The sequence below is a fragment of the Anopheles coustani genome, chromosome 3 (genome assembly GCF_943734705.1).
Source record: "Anopheles coustani chromosome 3, idAnoCousDA_361_x.2, whole genome shotgun sequence".
In the NCBI taxonomy this organism is placed as follows: Eukaryota; Metazoa; Arthropoda; class Insecta; order Diptera; family Culicidae; genus Anopheles; species Anopheles coustani.
The window spans coordinates 55,414,376-55,429,790 of record NC_071288.1 but is presented as its reverse complement, the minus strand read 5'-3'; the positions used below and the strand labels follow the sequence as shown (position 1 = coordinate 55,429,790).

The window sequence follows — 15,415 nt, the reverse complement described above, 5'->3', positions numbered from 1 at the left end:
AGATCAGTATAATTTTACGTTAAATATGCAAATTTACAAGTTACAATATTGTATTTATTTATGATATTTTTGTCAAATCATGAAGGTTTAAAATCCAAAGTTAATCGTACAACCATTTCAAAAACATGAAAATATTCAAGAAATACAATTGTTTTAGGAAAAGCCATGAATAAACAATGAAAATAAATCCCAAGGAACTATGAAACAAAGAAAATAAAAAGCTGAAACAATAATAACAAAATCTGTTTGAAACTGAAGATGCTTTAATAAAATGAAAATTAACTGAATATGAAAGAGTATATAAATAATTCGGAATAAAGTAGCCCAGAGCAAACCACAACGAAGGCACACATTTCGGAAAAAGCTAAGCAAACATAATATTTTTTAAATCCACTTAATTTAGTCAATTGACTCAAGTTTAGAACACCTTTCATTTGGAAAGAAAAATTTAAGTATAAACCTTGAAGTAAACCGAGTCAAAAATACTAGGGTGACGTCATACAAAGGGATATTCAAGCAAAAAAAGTGATACATTTGCTTTGCGGAAATAGAAAATTCCAGCTATACAAAATAATGTTGAAAATAAAAACCATGTTCATTAGCATTAAGTGAGTCCTAAATATAGAGGAAAGTAGAGTCTCTATGTTGGCAATTATTTATTACCATCGTTAAAATGCATACTTAATTATGATAATTGCATGAGTTCTATTATTGCAAAATTAAACAAAATAGACAAAAATAATTTCATCCTCCATTCAGTCGAATTCTATTTGGTGAAATTTGAGCATCAACCATAACGGGTAACCCTGTCGACCATGTCAAGCCTGAATCGCATTAATGATGCGGTTTGCTAATGTTAGACCACAGTCCGGCCAAGCCGGCAGCTGCTTCGGGTCAGCAGGAATAGATTACACGCCATTTTCACATGCTCCCTCCCATCGGCCATCACTCATGGGCGTCAGATTAACCACAGCGATGAGGATATTAAATTTGCATTTAAAATGTTCCCATGAACCGCTTGGGAACTGTTTTGTGACAGCTGATTTCTGATCTAGGCCTTACTTCGCCAACCAAATGGGAATGTTAAATAGAAAATGTAATAATGTTTGAAAATGTACATCATTTTAGGTTTGCAATTGAAGTTAAATTTTCGATAGTAGTTTTAACTGCCTATCCGGAAAGTATACATTGTGCAGCTTAATTTAAATAGTCAAATCGAATTTTAATTACAATTTTCATGATGTCAAACCGAGTTTACCTTTTGGTCATAGATTTAGATGATGATGCATAGGTTAGAGATGCCATAGATCTGTTATCATTATACGGGAGTTTCATTCTAGATGGTTTAATGTATCTACGATCGATTTAGTAAATTGCTTTTTCCCCAGCTCTATGTTCCTTCAAGTCACAAGAACTGAAATTGTTAAATGAATTCCCATAGTTTTTCTCATGCTCTGCAGCATCCTTTCAAGTAGGAAAATCACATAAAATCTGCCAGGTCACAAGGAATGTTTCTCACGCAAGTTCCCATGATGGCTTAAGGGTAGAGTAAAATGTATTTGAATAATTTATAATTATTCCCTCTTGCCAACGACGGCCGTTAAGTAGATGGTAATATTATGCTTATAAACCACCGTCAGACTCGCCTCGAGGCTGCGTGTGACTTGCCTCCATATCTTTGAACACCCATCCAGTGTGGAGGATTGGAAGGGAAAACTCATCACGGGGTTGTTTGAAGCCAGAGCTAATGTGGACTTGATGAATTGCGCCTACCCATCGGTGTTCGTGGGGCTAAATTCTGATACGATACGCATAGAGTTTGCGGTCTGGGTGGGAGCAAGCTTTATGCTCGCGAGTCAAAATTATGACTCTTTCCGGTACCGAGGCGGCTGGTTTGCCATTTCCCATGTAGCTGTGAGTATAGATGATCACAAGTATGGCTAGCATTGTTGCTGTGGAACTGCTTTCCCCTCTCACTGGAAGGGGGCTTTTCTAGTCGCCCGGGGCATTTGAATAGACCTAATGCGGAATGGAGCGATCGATGATTACCATGAATAAACAATAACCGATGTCACGTACTTTTCAAACACACTTACACGCGACGGGTTCTGCCTCGAACTAGACTAATATCATTTTGGAACGATCACTCCTCAACTTTTCTTCCTTCTAGGCGAGCTCAATTTCTCACTATCTCGAAGGTAATTTTCAGCGGAATTGGACCGTTTCATGCAGATTCCGGATGGCGTGCTTTTGCGTGCGGCGACTCTATGCTATGATCATGGCGAACAAATATTGAATTTGGAAGATGGATAATTTCCTGAGTAGTTTGCATTCTTTGAGAAAGCTTTCGAGATAATTAACTTTTTCGCAATAAGCATAATGAACTAACGTTTCGCGATGTGGGCCGGATTGTGTTTGTTTGATTAACAATATGCAAATGAAATGTGTTGCGATTCAAATAAAATCTTAATATTTATCTCTATCTTAAAATCTGATTATTTTTGAAGATTTTTTCAGAAAGGTCGACATTTATCAGACATTTGTGAAATTGCTGACATATACTGCTGACTGACATTCAGTGGAACAAAAGCTTTAAGTGGAAAAGTATTCTATGAAAGAAAAGTATTCTTTAATGTTTGACCACCTACATCAATTAAATAAAAATATCAGTCAAGGGTTGATTGCATAGTATGAATCATTTTTCATGAGTAATGGAGACATTTAAACCACTCTGGTCTGTTAGTTTTATCGAACAGTTTTCTACGTATTCAACGAATTTCACCCAACCAATTCCACTTCACAAGAATGTATCAAAATATCATTTATATGTTCTTTTTTGATTGAGCAGTTATAATAAATGGCAAAAAGGTTTGTGTTCGAATACAAATTATTTAGTTTGGAACTCAATAATATGTTTGTTTAAACACTAACAAAGCTTTGCAATGTCACTTTCCATCCCGTTTTGCGCGGTGTCATGTGCGGACAGCATCGTCAGTAGTTGCGCAAAATGAAAAGCGACAGTTTTAATTACCCCGTTTTTGAACCAAGCTTCATTTGCACCGTCTGCGACAACATATTGGGGTAATTTCATGCATTCCGACCACTCCCGCCGTTTGAATCGAGAAAAAAATTACGCACGGAAGAAAATAAAACAACCATCTCATTCGCCGGCGAACTACTTGCGGCAAGCTGCTGTTCCACTCCTTTTGCGGTTCGTCGATCGTCACTCGAGCCATGGAAGTTTAAAGTTGCAGAAGCGTTCCCCTGAATCTCGTAACCACCGGATGAGCCACGGTTGGTTTGGGGATTTATTTACGATCACACATACCCCAGCAGTGCATTGGAAACAAGGGCCTCGCTCATGTCGGTGCCGGTTGGGAATATGGAAAAGAAAGTGAAAGTGCCATTTCGGGTGGAAGGAGGCAGCCTTTATCCACTTTTGCATGCGGTTTTTGTATTTCCACAGCTCCCGGAGGCGGTTGTTTGTCGACTCTCCACTTTCGGCGGATATATGTTGCTCGAATTTGAACGGTACGTGAAACAGGGCCCAAGTTCGTTCGATGCATTGTCTGCCATCTGCCATTTTGAAGCTGCTCATGTACAAACCTGAATATCCGGGAAGGGTGGGATCAGCCTGCAGACGACAGCCGTCAGACAGAGCGTTTGCGGATAGCTTCAGCGATATCTTGTGGGTGTTGCTCGACGACATATGCTGAATTGCGGTTGGTCGGATGCTTGATTAAATGGGAAATGTCACCACTTTCAAGTATACGAAACAAAACCTATTTGAAATGAATTGCCAAAATTTGCTAGGATTGCCCTTAAACCCTCAGTGTATTGATATTTCTGCACAATTTCTAAAAATGTTATGCGTTATATAAAACTCAATTCTCGCCCGGTTTGATATTCTACTTATACGCCTTATTTAACATTCCCGAGACAGCAATGAGTATGTTCGTTCACTGCTCTGGCAATGTTTCGTTTTCTGTTTGTACAAATTGTGGTACTATTTACTCCACCAGTATACCACCACCAGCAACGGTTTGCAATTGCTTCCGGCTTTCCACCTTGCAAAGGCGCGGAAAACAATTCACATCCTGGCCACCACATTTAGCGAAACAACCAGCACTCGGTGAAGGCTTTCTTAATGGAAAAACTTTTCCGATTTTAACATTGCTCCTCGAGGCTGCTCCACTCTAATGCACTTGTTTTACGCTAGTTACTTACTCCATTTCCGGTGCCGGCACTTGCAAGGCGTACGGTTGTTTCTTCAGTTGTGTTGTGTTTACTCATTGTTCCCATTTTTTAGTTCAACCGCGATTTTGTTTATTTCTCGTTTCTGAAGCATTTGAAGTTCCGCGATGGAAAGTTTTCCCTTGTGGATGGTGTGCTTTATTACATCGTAATGTAAATCAGGAGGTATTGCATCATAATGACACTTTTGAATACCGTTGGTGTGAAGCTAAAATTGTTTTTGAGTTATTTTTCATAGATTTATTTGATGATTCAACCCTGGTTAGTACGGTTAGATAAGAAGAAAAAGGGGAGTTCACAAACACCATACCAATTGGTAAAATTCCCATAGTATGGTAAAACAAAACTAGTCCCATTAATGCAATGTGTTGGCAATCAACAAATCAAATAGAATAGAAAGCTTTCAACCTTTAATGGCAATCCGCTAAGTTGTTAATATTGTTCTGCAGTTCTATAATTAAAATTCAGATTATTTTTTTAGATTTATAAATCTTTGGATGAGAGATTCATGAATACTAAAGAATCCTTTATGTTAGAAGAACAGCAAAGCAAAACTCAGGAAATGTAAATAAATACGGGAAGAACGACACCCTTTTTTGTCGCATGATTCACGCCAATCAAAGAATTATGAAGATTCATTACGGTGTCCAAAGATTCATCATTGTTTGAAGATTAGAATCTCAAAACATTCTCGAATCAAGCTGAAAGACTGTTAGGTGAAAGATCAATGTGAATGAATCTCACCTAAAGATTCATAACGCTTAACACTAGTCAATATTAGTGTTGGGTCGTGCGCTACTGTGCTAGCCAACACACACTGCACAGTAAAGTGTGTCACTACACACGACACAGAAAAAAATTGTGGTACCACAATGACGTTTTACCAAATAATTTAGTCAAAACGTTATACCAATAATGTGTATGAACCGTTCTTTGGTTCCTTGGTGTACCAATTCCATAACTACCATAGGATAGGAGTAAATCGTCCAGTCATTGGAATTTTGAACATCGTTATCACATAATCGAAATATTATTATTTGTATAAAAAAAAAATGACCCCCATACGAAACAAGGCTACAATTGAAGCGTGATAGGCACAAATATACTTGAAATAAAAACGAAAAGAATCTAAAATTCCAAAAGCAGGATTTTCGAACAGATCAGCTTTTAACAACTAATGATTTCTTATAAGATTCAGTGTTCTTATTTAAAACACTGGCTCTAATTGCTTAAGGATTACATATTAAGGTTAAACTACAGCCCTTAACGAGCATGCATAATATCAAGCAAAATTAGGCACCTTATTCGTGTAGTTCCTTAGAAAATGTATACTTATTTTGTATTGTTACTTTTGCACCCTTTTGTGATTATTTTTATGCGCATAGTTACCACACTCTGCACACACTTTTTGAACCGAACATTTTGACCAATCGAAAAGGTGTTGCTGACTAAATAGAGATATTGTATGACTGTATGACACTTTACTGTGCTAGCATAAATGCACAGCACAGTAAATTGTGTGTGGTACCACACAGCGGCACATCGAAAAGAGTTACTTTACCCAACACTAGTCAATATACATGTTTATCAGCTTACCTTACCATCAACGTATGATGAAAGCTTCCATTGATATTAACACACATGTGTTTCGAGGTTTTTTTTAGTTTAGTTTCGAAGTTTTTTTTATAACGTCACAGAGCATGTGGGGATGGACAACTTTTTAATACCTTCACGATCATAAACATGGTATTCTCAAAACAGATCATAGTTTGGTAGCTCGTAGTGTCATGCTTTCCCTGGATTTTATAGACTGCTTTTCATTCAACGTGTCTCACCGTGTGTTCATTCGATGACAATCACATATGTTTCCATTCCCTCCTGATTTCTTGTATTTGAAATTATTCACGATAGAAATGAAGTTCAGTACATCAGGGTTTTCTTGTACATTATAACACATATATCAATCAAAATACAGTTAATTTCAAAAGTATAGGGACAGTACCAATTCTTTCGTTCTTGACTAAGTTTTGTACTAATCCAAAACTTATAAAAATCGTCATGCGGAATCCACAACAATTTTCGTACTTTATGAGAAACCATCAGTTAAACTGGAAACTGTTGTTCCAGCAAATAATCTCTGGGAAACCATATAAGTTCAAGCGTTATTTAAAGATTACCACTTGATTGCCTGGACTTGAAAAATATACTTATATATAAAATATACTTATGTTGTTTTCAACAAAATTATAGTACAATAACATCAGAAACTTAACAAAGTTAAATAAATTATGCAAAACAGTAGAAACCTGTACAGAAAGCGCCATAAATGTTAACGCGTAATAGAACAAAACTATATCGGTTTCTCAAGGTACTAACAGTTACAAAATAATGTATTTTGTAGACTGGATGAAAGTGGTTATAATGACCGAGATGCACCTACTGCATTACCAAACTACACCAACTTTGCTCAGGAATTATTATACCGAGATTTTTAATGATACTACATATAATGCGCATAGTACACTAAAATGCGCTAGGACACGACATACTTCATGAGCATAAGCATAATATAGGGAAAAATAAGATAGCTATTATTGACGGAAAAGAACAATACAAAATGAAGAGATCATAAAATATGGCGTGCTAAGAAACACAAGAACGGATAAACGTTGCGGAATGTGATGGTTCAATGGGTTCGTGATCATTATTGCCGTCCTAGGGGGTGCCCGAACGGTTACGCAGGATAAAAAATCGGCTAGTCCTAACCGACACTTGGACTTTGGACACTTGGACGGTAACAACGCGATTAAACAAGAAAGCCGATTTACACGACGATATTCACACTATACCTTCATTTTTTTAGGTTTACTGTATTTGGCTTCATCATTTGAATTGAGCGAGACATTCAAACTCACTAATTATCACTCACTAGCGGCGCCAAATATCCTGATGACGTTTTTAGTAGATCATACTACACGGATCAACCAACTGGTTGGTTGCTCGTTAATGTTTCACACCATTCTCCTTTTCAGTGGCATCCACTTAATATCACAGGCAAAATGTTTCCACTAGTTTTCGTCGCCATGGGAGATTTGATGTGCCAATTCTAAAAGTTGGTTTTACAGTTCAACATTTCAATGGGGTAATTAAGGTGCTGAGAAGATGTGACGTCATTGAAAACCATCTGTAGCTGTGCATCTAGCATGAAAGTTGGTCCTACATTTGATGTGACGAGTGGTGCCAACTCTATACTGGAGCATGGAATATTTCCATCAACGGTATGATAATTGCTTCGGGTCACTTGACGAAAATGAGTGCGTTTTAATGGCAGTTGATAGTTACAAACAGTCGAAAGGATGTTTCTGGACTTGTTTATCTCGTTTACTGTGACTATGACATGGGAAAGCTTCATCTGTTTGGAGCAGATTGCAGCTGTCAATATGATAAACCAACATTGACATTATTTTTTCTAACCATTATATGTTGGTCTTGGTCTCTGAAGTTCTCTGCAATAATGTTAAGTGGTGCATAATATGTAGTGTGCATTATTTCAAACAAGTTTTTGCATTGGTCGAACGAACTATATGTAAGTTATGGGATAGACCTTGCTCTTTCGAGTTTCAAGAATCAACTAACTATATTTCCTGCTTAACGACTATGCTTAACGACTAAATACAATCTATTCGTATCCTTACGCTACTCACACTTATATCCTATACTATCGTCTTCTTCTTCTTGGCGTAACGACCTCTTGGTCATGCCTGCCCATTAAGGACTTACGAGACTTGTTTCCCTGTTGTACGTGGATAGTCACTACTCTCGTACAGGGGAGGGTCCGGTCTCGGTAGGGACTCGAACCCACGCCGTCGAGGTGCTGAGCCTCGGCGCTCATGGGCCGATTTTCTAACCGGTGCTACCGCTCGGCTGTCGCGGACCCCCCCTTATACTATCTTACGACAACTAATTTGTACATAGCACCCTGTGCCGTAACGTGTATACTATGATTGTATACATGGCCTTGTAGCGCAATCGAACAATTTTCATTAAAATCGAATGTTTCTGGCCATTCGGTTTTAATAGTTTTTTTTATAGTTAAACGCAAAGAGAAATGAGAGGCATGTCCTGGGGTTTAAAGGTTAAGTAGTGGCATTTTGTGATAGAAAGTTCTGTCATATTATCGCATTATTTTCCAGACAATTATAACTCATCTTTAACAATATGTAAAAAAAACATAAAATCCTTAGAACAACACTTCGTTAATTCATGCCGGATTTTATACTTAAATATTGAACCACTTATCAAACCAACCAGCATTTCATAATCATTGTTAGTTTCTTTTCCTTTACTATGCCTTCACACTTTTACCGCAGGAAATGTCGTTTTCATTTCCTCCTCGTATAGGATTTACTGGGCAGCAGTTACATTGCAGTGGTTTTTCCTTTTCTCGTTCAAATGCCAATATTTTTTCCATTGAGCAGCTCATTTGCCACGGACAATCGACCACGAAAAATGCGGCGCCGGCAGACATCCAGCCGTTGTGTGTGCGAGTGTGTTTTTGTGTGCACTTCCGATCGGCCCAAAGGCGCTTCACTTACACCCGACCTTCTGCACCGGATATCGGTGTCATTAAATCTGCCCGCGGAACCGTACCGACAGCACTGTGTCCGGTCCACCCCACCGGGCTGTAAAAAGTAGGTTACCCGACCATTAAACGGACCAGCCCGAGGCCCCCAGGAAGGGTGAAACAGGTACGTGGAAAAAAGCAGACATTTTATGAGTAATGTGCAACATCGGCAATCGACCGGAACGGGAAATGTCGCTTCGTGGGCTCGGAAACAAAAAGAAAACGAAACGGGTGAACTCGGTGCCACCATCGCCACATGCCTGACCACGGACAATCGGGGCTTTTGCCATCCTTGCGGATCAATTAAAATGCCGTTCGAAAGGAAATGGGAACAAAATCGGTTTGGTGCTCCCGGCCGTTCCGCTGGGTTTTTCACGGTGCCGGTTGGCGAAAAGGCGCTTGTTTGCCGACCGTTAGCCCGTAAATCAATATAATTCGCTCATAAAAATGGGAATGCCCTTTTTCGAAGCGAGTAGGCCGACAGCGCTTCCTGTGCATTGCCACGTTGTCCCTACTTCCGGGACCTTGCCGCAGAACCGTGCAGAGGATTGATTTTAACTTCGCACAACGCAAACACGCGACCCGCAACGTGGTCGATCGAGGATCGTGTCGTGTTCGATTGGATTTAAATTTACGGTGGAGCCCTGGATTGCTCGCGGTGCAATGTAATAAAAGGTTCCGGTATTAATTATACACCATGCGGGACGTAAGAAATGTTTGATGCAGTAAAAGAACTTTAAATACCACCCATAAAAATCGGTTCGGCTCTATTTTATGATGAAGCAGGACTGCGTGTGCAAGTTCAGCACGCCAAGCTTTAGTATTAACTAAAGTAAATCGATTTTGTTTATAGTCTCTACTAAAGAAAATATACGGTCATATAATGTTTGGCATAGCACCAACTTACAATACTGCAGATAATGGTTCGATTTATTTATTTTCTATCAAATGAAATGATAATCTGCTTTGAAATAAAATCGGTTGATGGAACATTGACTTTGAAGATTTTTAATTCGTTGAAATAAAATCAAATAATTGAGCAAAAAGCTATCGAGTATAACTCACCGTTTGAAGTATTTGATCTGCAATATGTTGTTTGTTTTTAGGTTGGACCAAAGGAGTTGCCCCGAGCGATGCTATTTTCGATGCTTCCAGCAACACCAAACATGCCGCACTTGCGACGCGGGGAGAGCAAAGGCAGGACGAAAAATTAATAATCCCATCGCCACCCCGTGGCTGCAATGCAAATTGCAAACTTTTCGGTGATAAAATCTCAATAAAATATTCACGTTCGATATGGAAATTTGGTGCTTTCCTTCGCTCCGACCGCGTTGACCTCTGACCGCGGAGCGTCGTCCATGATGCATGTTGCTGATTATGAATTCTGCTAGCATCGGGAGCAAAGCGCACCACAATATTGGGGGCCCAGAAAACAATGCAGAATTCCTTTGCTTTTGGCAAAAAATGCTAAGCGCGGTGACGGTGGGAAATGGGATGATCCTCCGGTCGGTCGATCCGATGATTGCAAGAAGTGAATCGCAGCGGCAGCTGGCAAGAAATACTGTTTATCTGCATCGAGTGCCCGTTCGGAGTTTGATTTAGTTAAGCGTCCCGACGCTCGATAAGTATCCGAAGCTGGTGTGGCATTTATTATTTTTTCGTCCTTTGCTGTGGGGTTGGGATGCGATTTTTCATCGGTTTACTGCAGTGGCCTTTGCACACTCGACACTGCGGACAAATCGAACCCGAGCGTCGCCCGAGCGGCTGCCAATATTGGAAAATGCATTTGACAAACGACGCCTTCGGGTTTTGGGCGCATTTGCAAAATTAAAGAAAAAGTGACGAGGGCAAGCAAGCGGTGCAATGGTCGTAAATGTCAGCGTGGTGTCACTTTTGGCGCCCATTTCGAACGACGCCATCGTGATGACGCCCCACAGCCGTTTGTTTATGCAAATGGAGTACGCTTGCACCCTTGCTTCCCGATCGCAGTAGACCGCGCTGAGTGCTGTGCTCTGTTTGTTTTCGATCCCGATGTTTGTCAGTTGGCCCGACGCCATCTTAGTTAGCTGTGAAATTTAGTGCCGCACGAACCGGCTCGAAGCTCTGTGCTTTGAAGAGATAGCGAGATGAAGTTTGAAAGCAACGAAGGGACTGCGGGAAAGCAGCGCGGCCCCAGAGTGTCGTGCGTCCCCGGTCTGGACCGTCAATTCTTTCCGTACGCTTTTACGAACCCTGCTGCCGGCGTTAGACGGGCCGCCCTGAACCCGGGCGATATTGCGAATCTTCACGAGCGCATCACGCACCTGCGTCCGCTGTGGTTCGAGGGCTTCCAGCTGAACGTGTCGAAGGGGTTCGGCGTGCATCGCACCGTCGGGGCCAGTTGGACCCTGAGCCACGTGACACCGACCGGTTTCCGGTTCGGTGGCCGCTTCCAGCACCGATGCGACGACAGCGTTCTGGTACGAACCGTGTCTCAATATCGGACGGCTTCTTCTTTGCGCAACTTTTCCTTTTCCGTTCGACTTTGTTCCAGAAAACGCCACTTGTAGCATTCGACGTCAACCCGAGCAGCCTGTCCTCCAACCTGCAGTTCCTGTACCGGCCGGTCCGTTCACTCTGCCTCGAGCTAGGCCTCCAGCTGCGTCCCAACGAGGCGCCGCACGTCGAGGAGCTTTCGCTGCAACATACGGGCACGAGCCGGACCTCGACGGTGCGCTGTTGCATGCCGGGCTCGTTGGACTCGTACCGGCTCAGCGTGGATCACCTGGTCAGCCTGACCAATCGGCTCTGCGTCGGGGTGGAAGTGCTGTGCGAGGGACATGGGGAAGCGCAACGGACGAGTGTTGCATTTGCTGGAAGGTAGGTGTACATAACGGCCACCGTGGAGGGATGCTTAAGCACCCGGGATTAAGTGTGCATCTGCTAATTGCTAACCTGTAGCCATAATTATATGCATCGCGATGCACTGATTCAACGCAACCCATCCCACAGTCCAGTGTTGCGGAAAACCTGTTGCATAATTCGAACAATCATAATTAAATATTTCGTTCATCACATGGCTTTGAATGAGAAACACTTATTTACACATTTCTAACTGAAGCATTTAACAAAGTTTCCATGAACATTTCAAACGATTTTATTACATGATCCTCTAAGGTCGGCAAAGGTTAATCTTCTAAACTCCACTTGGACGAATATCGAACTACTGAAAAACTCTTCATGATCTCATGTTTGCTTTTCATTATAATGTTAAAATGCTATACATTCTGCAATAACTCTTGAAAATTATACTACATTTTTGTTTTTTCGTGATTCTGTTAACAGATATAATCGGGAAACGTGGACACTGGCTGCCACGGTGTCTCCGTTCGAAGCGTTCGATTTAAGCTACTGGCAAAAAGCCTCCTCCAGGCTGCAGCTCGGCTCCTCGCTGATCGTAAACCTGCCCCAACGTCGTGCCCTCGGCAGCATCTGCTATCGGTACGAGAATCCGGGAACGGTATTACGCGGTTCGTTCGACTCCGACTGGACCGTCGGTTTCACTTACGGCAGGTAGGTGGCAAAGGGCTGAGGGATGCCAGGCCGAATTTGGGACCAATTAAAACGGAAATTGAATCCGCCCACCGTTTCCCGTTTATCTCTCTTTTTCATTTCACATGCATCGAAATGAAAACCGAAAAAATCCGGCTGCAAAATACAATCAATCCATGCGCTGCGCGTATCTCCCGACCGCATGCTGATGTTAATGATCACCGGCAATGATGATGCTGATGATGACGATGCCCGGAATGGCGGGTGCAGGAAGCTTATGCCGGACGCTTTCAGCCTCTGCCTGAGTTTGTTGTTTTGCATCCCGAAAAACACGTTTCAGTGTGGATTTCGGATTGATTTGGATTCTAATTTGCTCTGATCATCGCACTTCTGCTGCCGTTTTTCCCCATCCGCCACGAAAGCCCTCCTTCCGCACTGTATGACCACTGGCCCGATGTCATCGAATTAGCGCCTAGCCAAACCTGGCACGTGGTTACGGAGTTGAGGGAAAAAGTACTAGTGATCCAAAGAAAAAAACCGAACGAAGCGCATATCAACGTCAACATCAGCCTGACGGGAAGATTAAATGACAGCGGAATGCGCTCCAGCGGTGTGACCACAGGCCGGCGACCCCACACACTGGCCTAAATTAGTCCGATGGCTCGCAGCGGACATCATCGGCTCGGGTGCAATCGAGTCGTGGTTTTGAGTGGAAATACACCGGCGGTGATAAAAAAAAATGGGGAAGTAGGTTAAGCATGGTGAGAGACAAAGCCGGGAAAATTGGAGGCGAGCATTTCAACTGCCATTAACACCGCCATGTTTTTGCCGCAAGTCCCTTCTGCTCCGGGGCTATCTGATCGAGTGCCTTACTGTGGATTGGCCAGGTTATTTCGCCTTCCGCTTATTTGTGTTATTTTTCCTACCGATGCTGAACCGATAAAGGATCGAATGTGGTCATTCCTATTGATTTCGTTTTAAATTCATACCATTTTGTTCATTTTTACGAACAGTGTAACTCGTATCAGTAGCAGCAATAATCGACGTTATTGTTTTAATTATGCTAAGGTTTCTGCTACTCCGACATTAATTGGATGGAAATGGAATGTTCTTTAAGCTCAAGCATACGTGGAAGTTCAATCAGTCGCTCTCTATTCTGCGAATATTTTCTTTAGCACTGTCGTCGATAAAAGATTTGGAAAGCTTTACCAGCCTGTGAAAACGATTCAGATGCGATAATTGATTTCACTTCCAGGGTTTATTAGTCCTACTGGCAAAAATTGAACAAAAACGTGAATGAGGGTAAATTTGAAGTGGAGCTTTTTTTTGTAGTTTCTCCGCAATCCAATAAATTTATAATAAGAATACTTTTCATCGGCTTTTGCAATGCGTAGAAAAGTTTGTGTTCATTAGTTATCAATTGATTAAATGCCACGCCGAATTTCAGCTTATCCTGCTGGTGTTTCGTGACTAATTTCACCTTTTTATATGATTAAATGTATTGAAAATTGTGATGAAAGTGGCGTTTCTAAATAATTCCATAATTTTAATTAGCTCCTTCAAACGCTACCGGGTTCATCGAGTACTTTCCAATCACCAGATGCCAGGAATCTTGGAATTCATGCCGATGGCATGCAACTTTCGACTCGAACCACTCATGTCAGGGGTTAAACGCGAAACGAGAAGCGGAAACAAGCTCCTTTCAAGCAGCATGATTAGCGGGGTAAAAGTTCAAGTTGACTTTATTCAAATACACATTTCCCATTTGCAAACGGGCCTTTCGGTGCGGGCACAGTAAGCCCACAAGCTGGGAGAAGGTGCGAGCGGAGAGAATGAGTAGAAAAAAATATTCCTTCTGCCAGGAATGGCTAATTTGACCAAATGCTAGATGGCGGGTCGGTTACAGTGGTTTGCTGGTGGGTCGGATGCTGGGAAAAGTTTTGCCAAACGTGGCTTTCAAAATTATGCCAGGGAGGAAACATTGACAGAAGACATGTGCAGTTGACCACGTTTTACCCGGCGAGCGGGGGCTGGTCAGGGGTTTGACTTTATTTAGCATGTCAGCATCTGACCGTTCTAGAACCGGCCCCCCAGGAGAAGCACCCATTTTGTGGGCTGCTCGTGAAGGCATTACAAACCTGCCAATATTTCCTTGAGGGAGGGATAGTAATGTATGGAAAAGTTTTTCGTTGATTGCTTTTCCGGATTCCGCAGGTATTGCTTTGTGCTAGTTAGGCTTTCGGGATAAAATGTTCTTCTGTGTTGGCTTAATAATTTTAAATCCGTTTCTGTGTGACTTTACATGGACAAGATAACTTCTAAAATTTTCTACTTTAAACAAGTTTTACTATTTTATACTGATGACTAGCTGATTAACCCGATTTCATCCGGGTAGAAATAAATTCCACACGAAAGAGTGTTTGCATTCAGTATCAGTTTTCAGTTTAACAATCTTAAATTTTGCTATGTGTTGAAAATTTTAGTATTACCTTTAGTCGACGAAACCATGTAAATATACATTTTGCATACATTACCTAACTATGCTTCCAGCTTAGTGCAAGCATTTAAAATTAATCTATTAAAGCAAGCATGAGAAAAACTGTGCCTAAACCACTGTTGGACCAGGACAACAGACAATCGACGATTATTTAAGGGCACTTCTACCATCAACCCGCGATATTAACGGTGTCAAATAGTGTCTTTGTTTTAAACCCGTCGCATCTGTCGTAAGGTGGATGTCATCATAAATTTTTAGATATTTTATATCGTTCAAGTGATAGAAAGTTGTAGGCAGGAAGGAAGCATAAGAATGTTGGACATTTCAAACTTGAAAAATTGGCTTTCTTATAATTATGTTTGATTGAATTGATTAGACAGATTTTGTGTAATTGAGAATATTTGCTACGTAGGACAGATGAGATTGAGCACACAAACTGTGACCATTCGATTTAGTGACCCCAAATTGTACGAAAATGATACCCATATTGCATTGTAACCATTGTTGAG

General features: G+C 41.3%; 1 protein-coding gene across 1 annotated transcript; it reads left to right on the top strand.

Moving 5' to 3' along the window:
• The first annotated feature begins 11,004 nt into the window (after nt 1-11,004).
• LOC131263140 (mitochondrial import receptor subunit TOM40 homolog) lies at nt 11,005-12,788 on the top strand. The gene is made up of 4 exons (XM_058265298.1): nt 11,005-11,337; nt 11,412-11,737; nt 12,203-12,430; nt 12,680-12,788. The coding sequence occupies exons 1-4, from the start codon at nt 11,005-11,007 to the stop codon at nt 12,786-12,788; spliced, it is 996 nt and encodes a 331-aa protein (XP_058121281.1).
• Nucleotides 12,789-15,415: the final 2,627 nt, after the last annotated feature.

Excerpts from the sequence above, each read along its gene's own strand:
- LOC131263140 (XM_058265298.1), top strand. The coding sequence starts at position 11,005 with ATGAAGTTTGAAAGCAACGAAGGGACTGCGGGAAAGCAGCGCGGCCCC. Across the intron at positions 11,338-11,411 it reads GATGCGACGACAGCGTTCTG|AAAACGCCACTTGTAGCATT; the intron begins GTACGAACCGTG and ends ACTTTGTTCCAG. Across the intron at positions 12,431-12,679 it reads GTCGGTTTCACTTACGGCAG|GAAGCTTATGCCGGACGCTT; the intron begins GTAGGTGGCAAA and ends TGGCGGGTGCAG.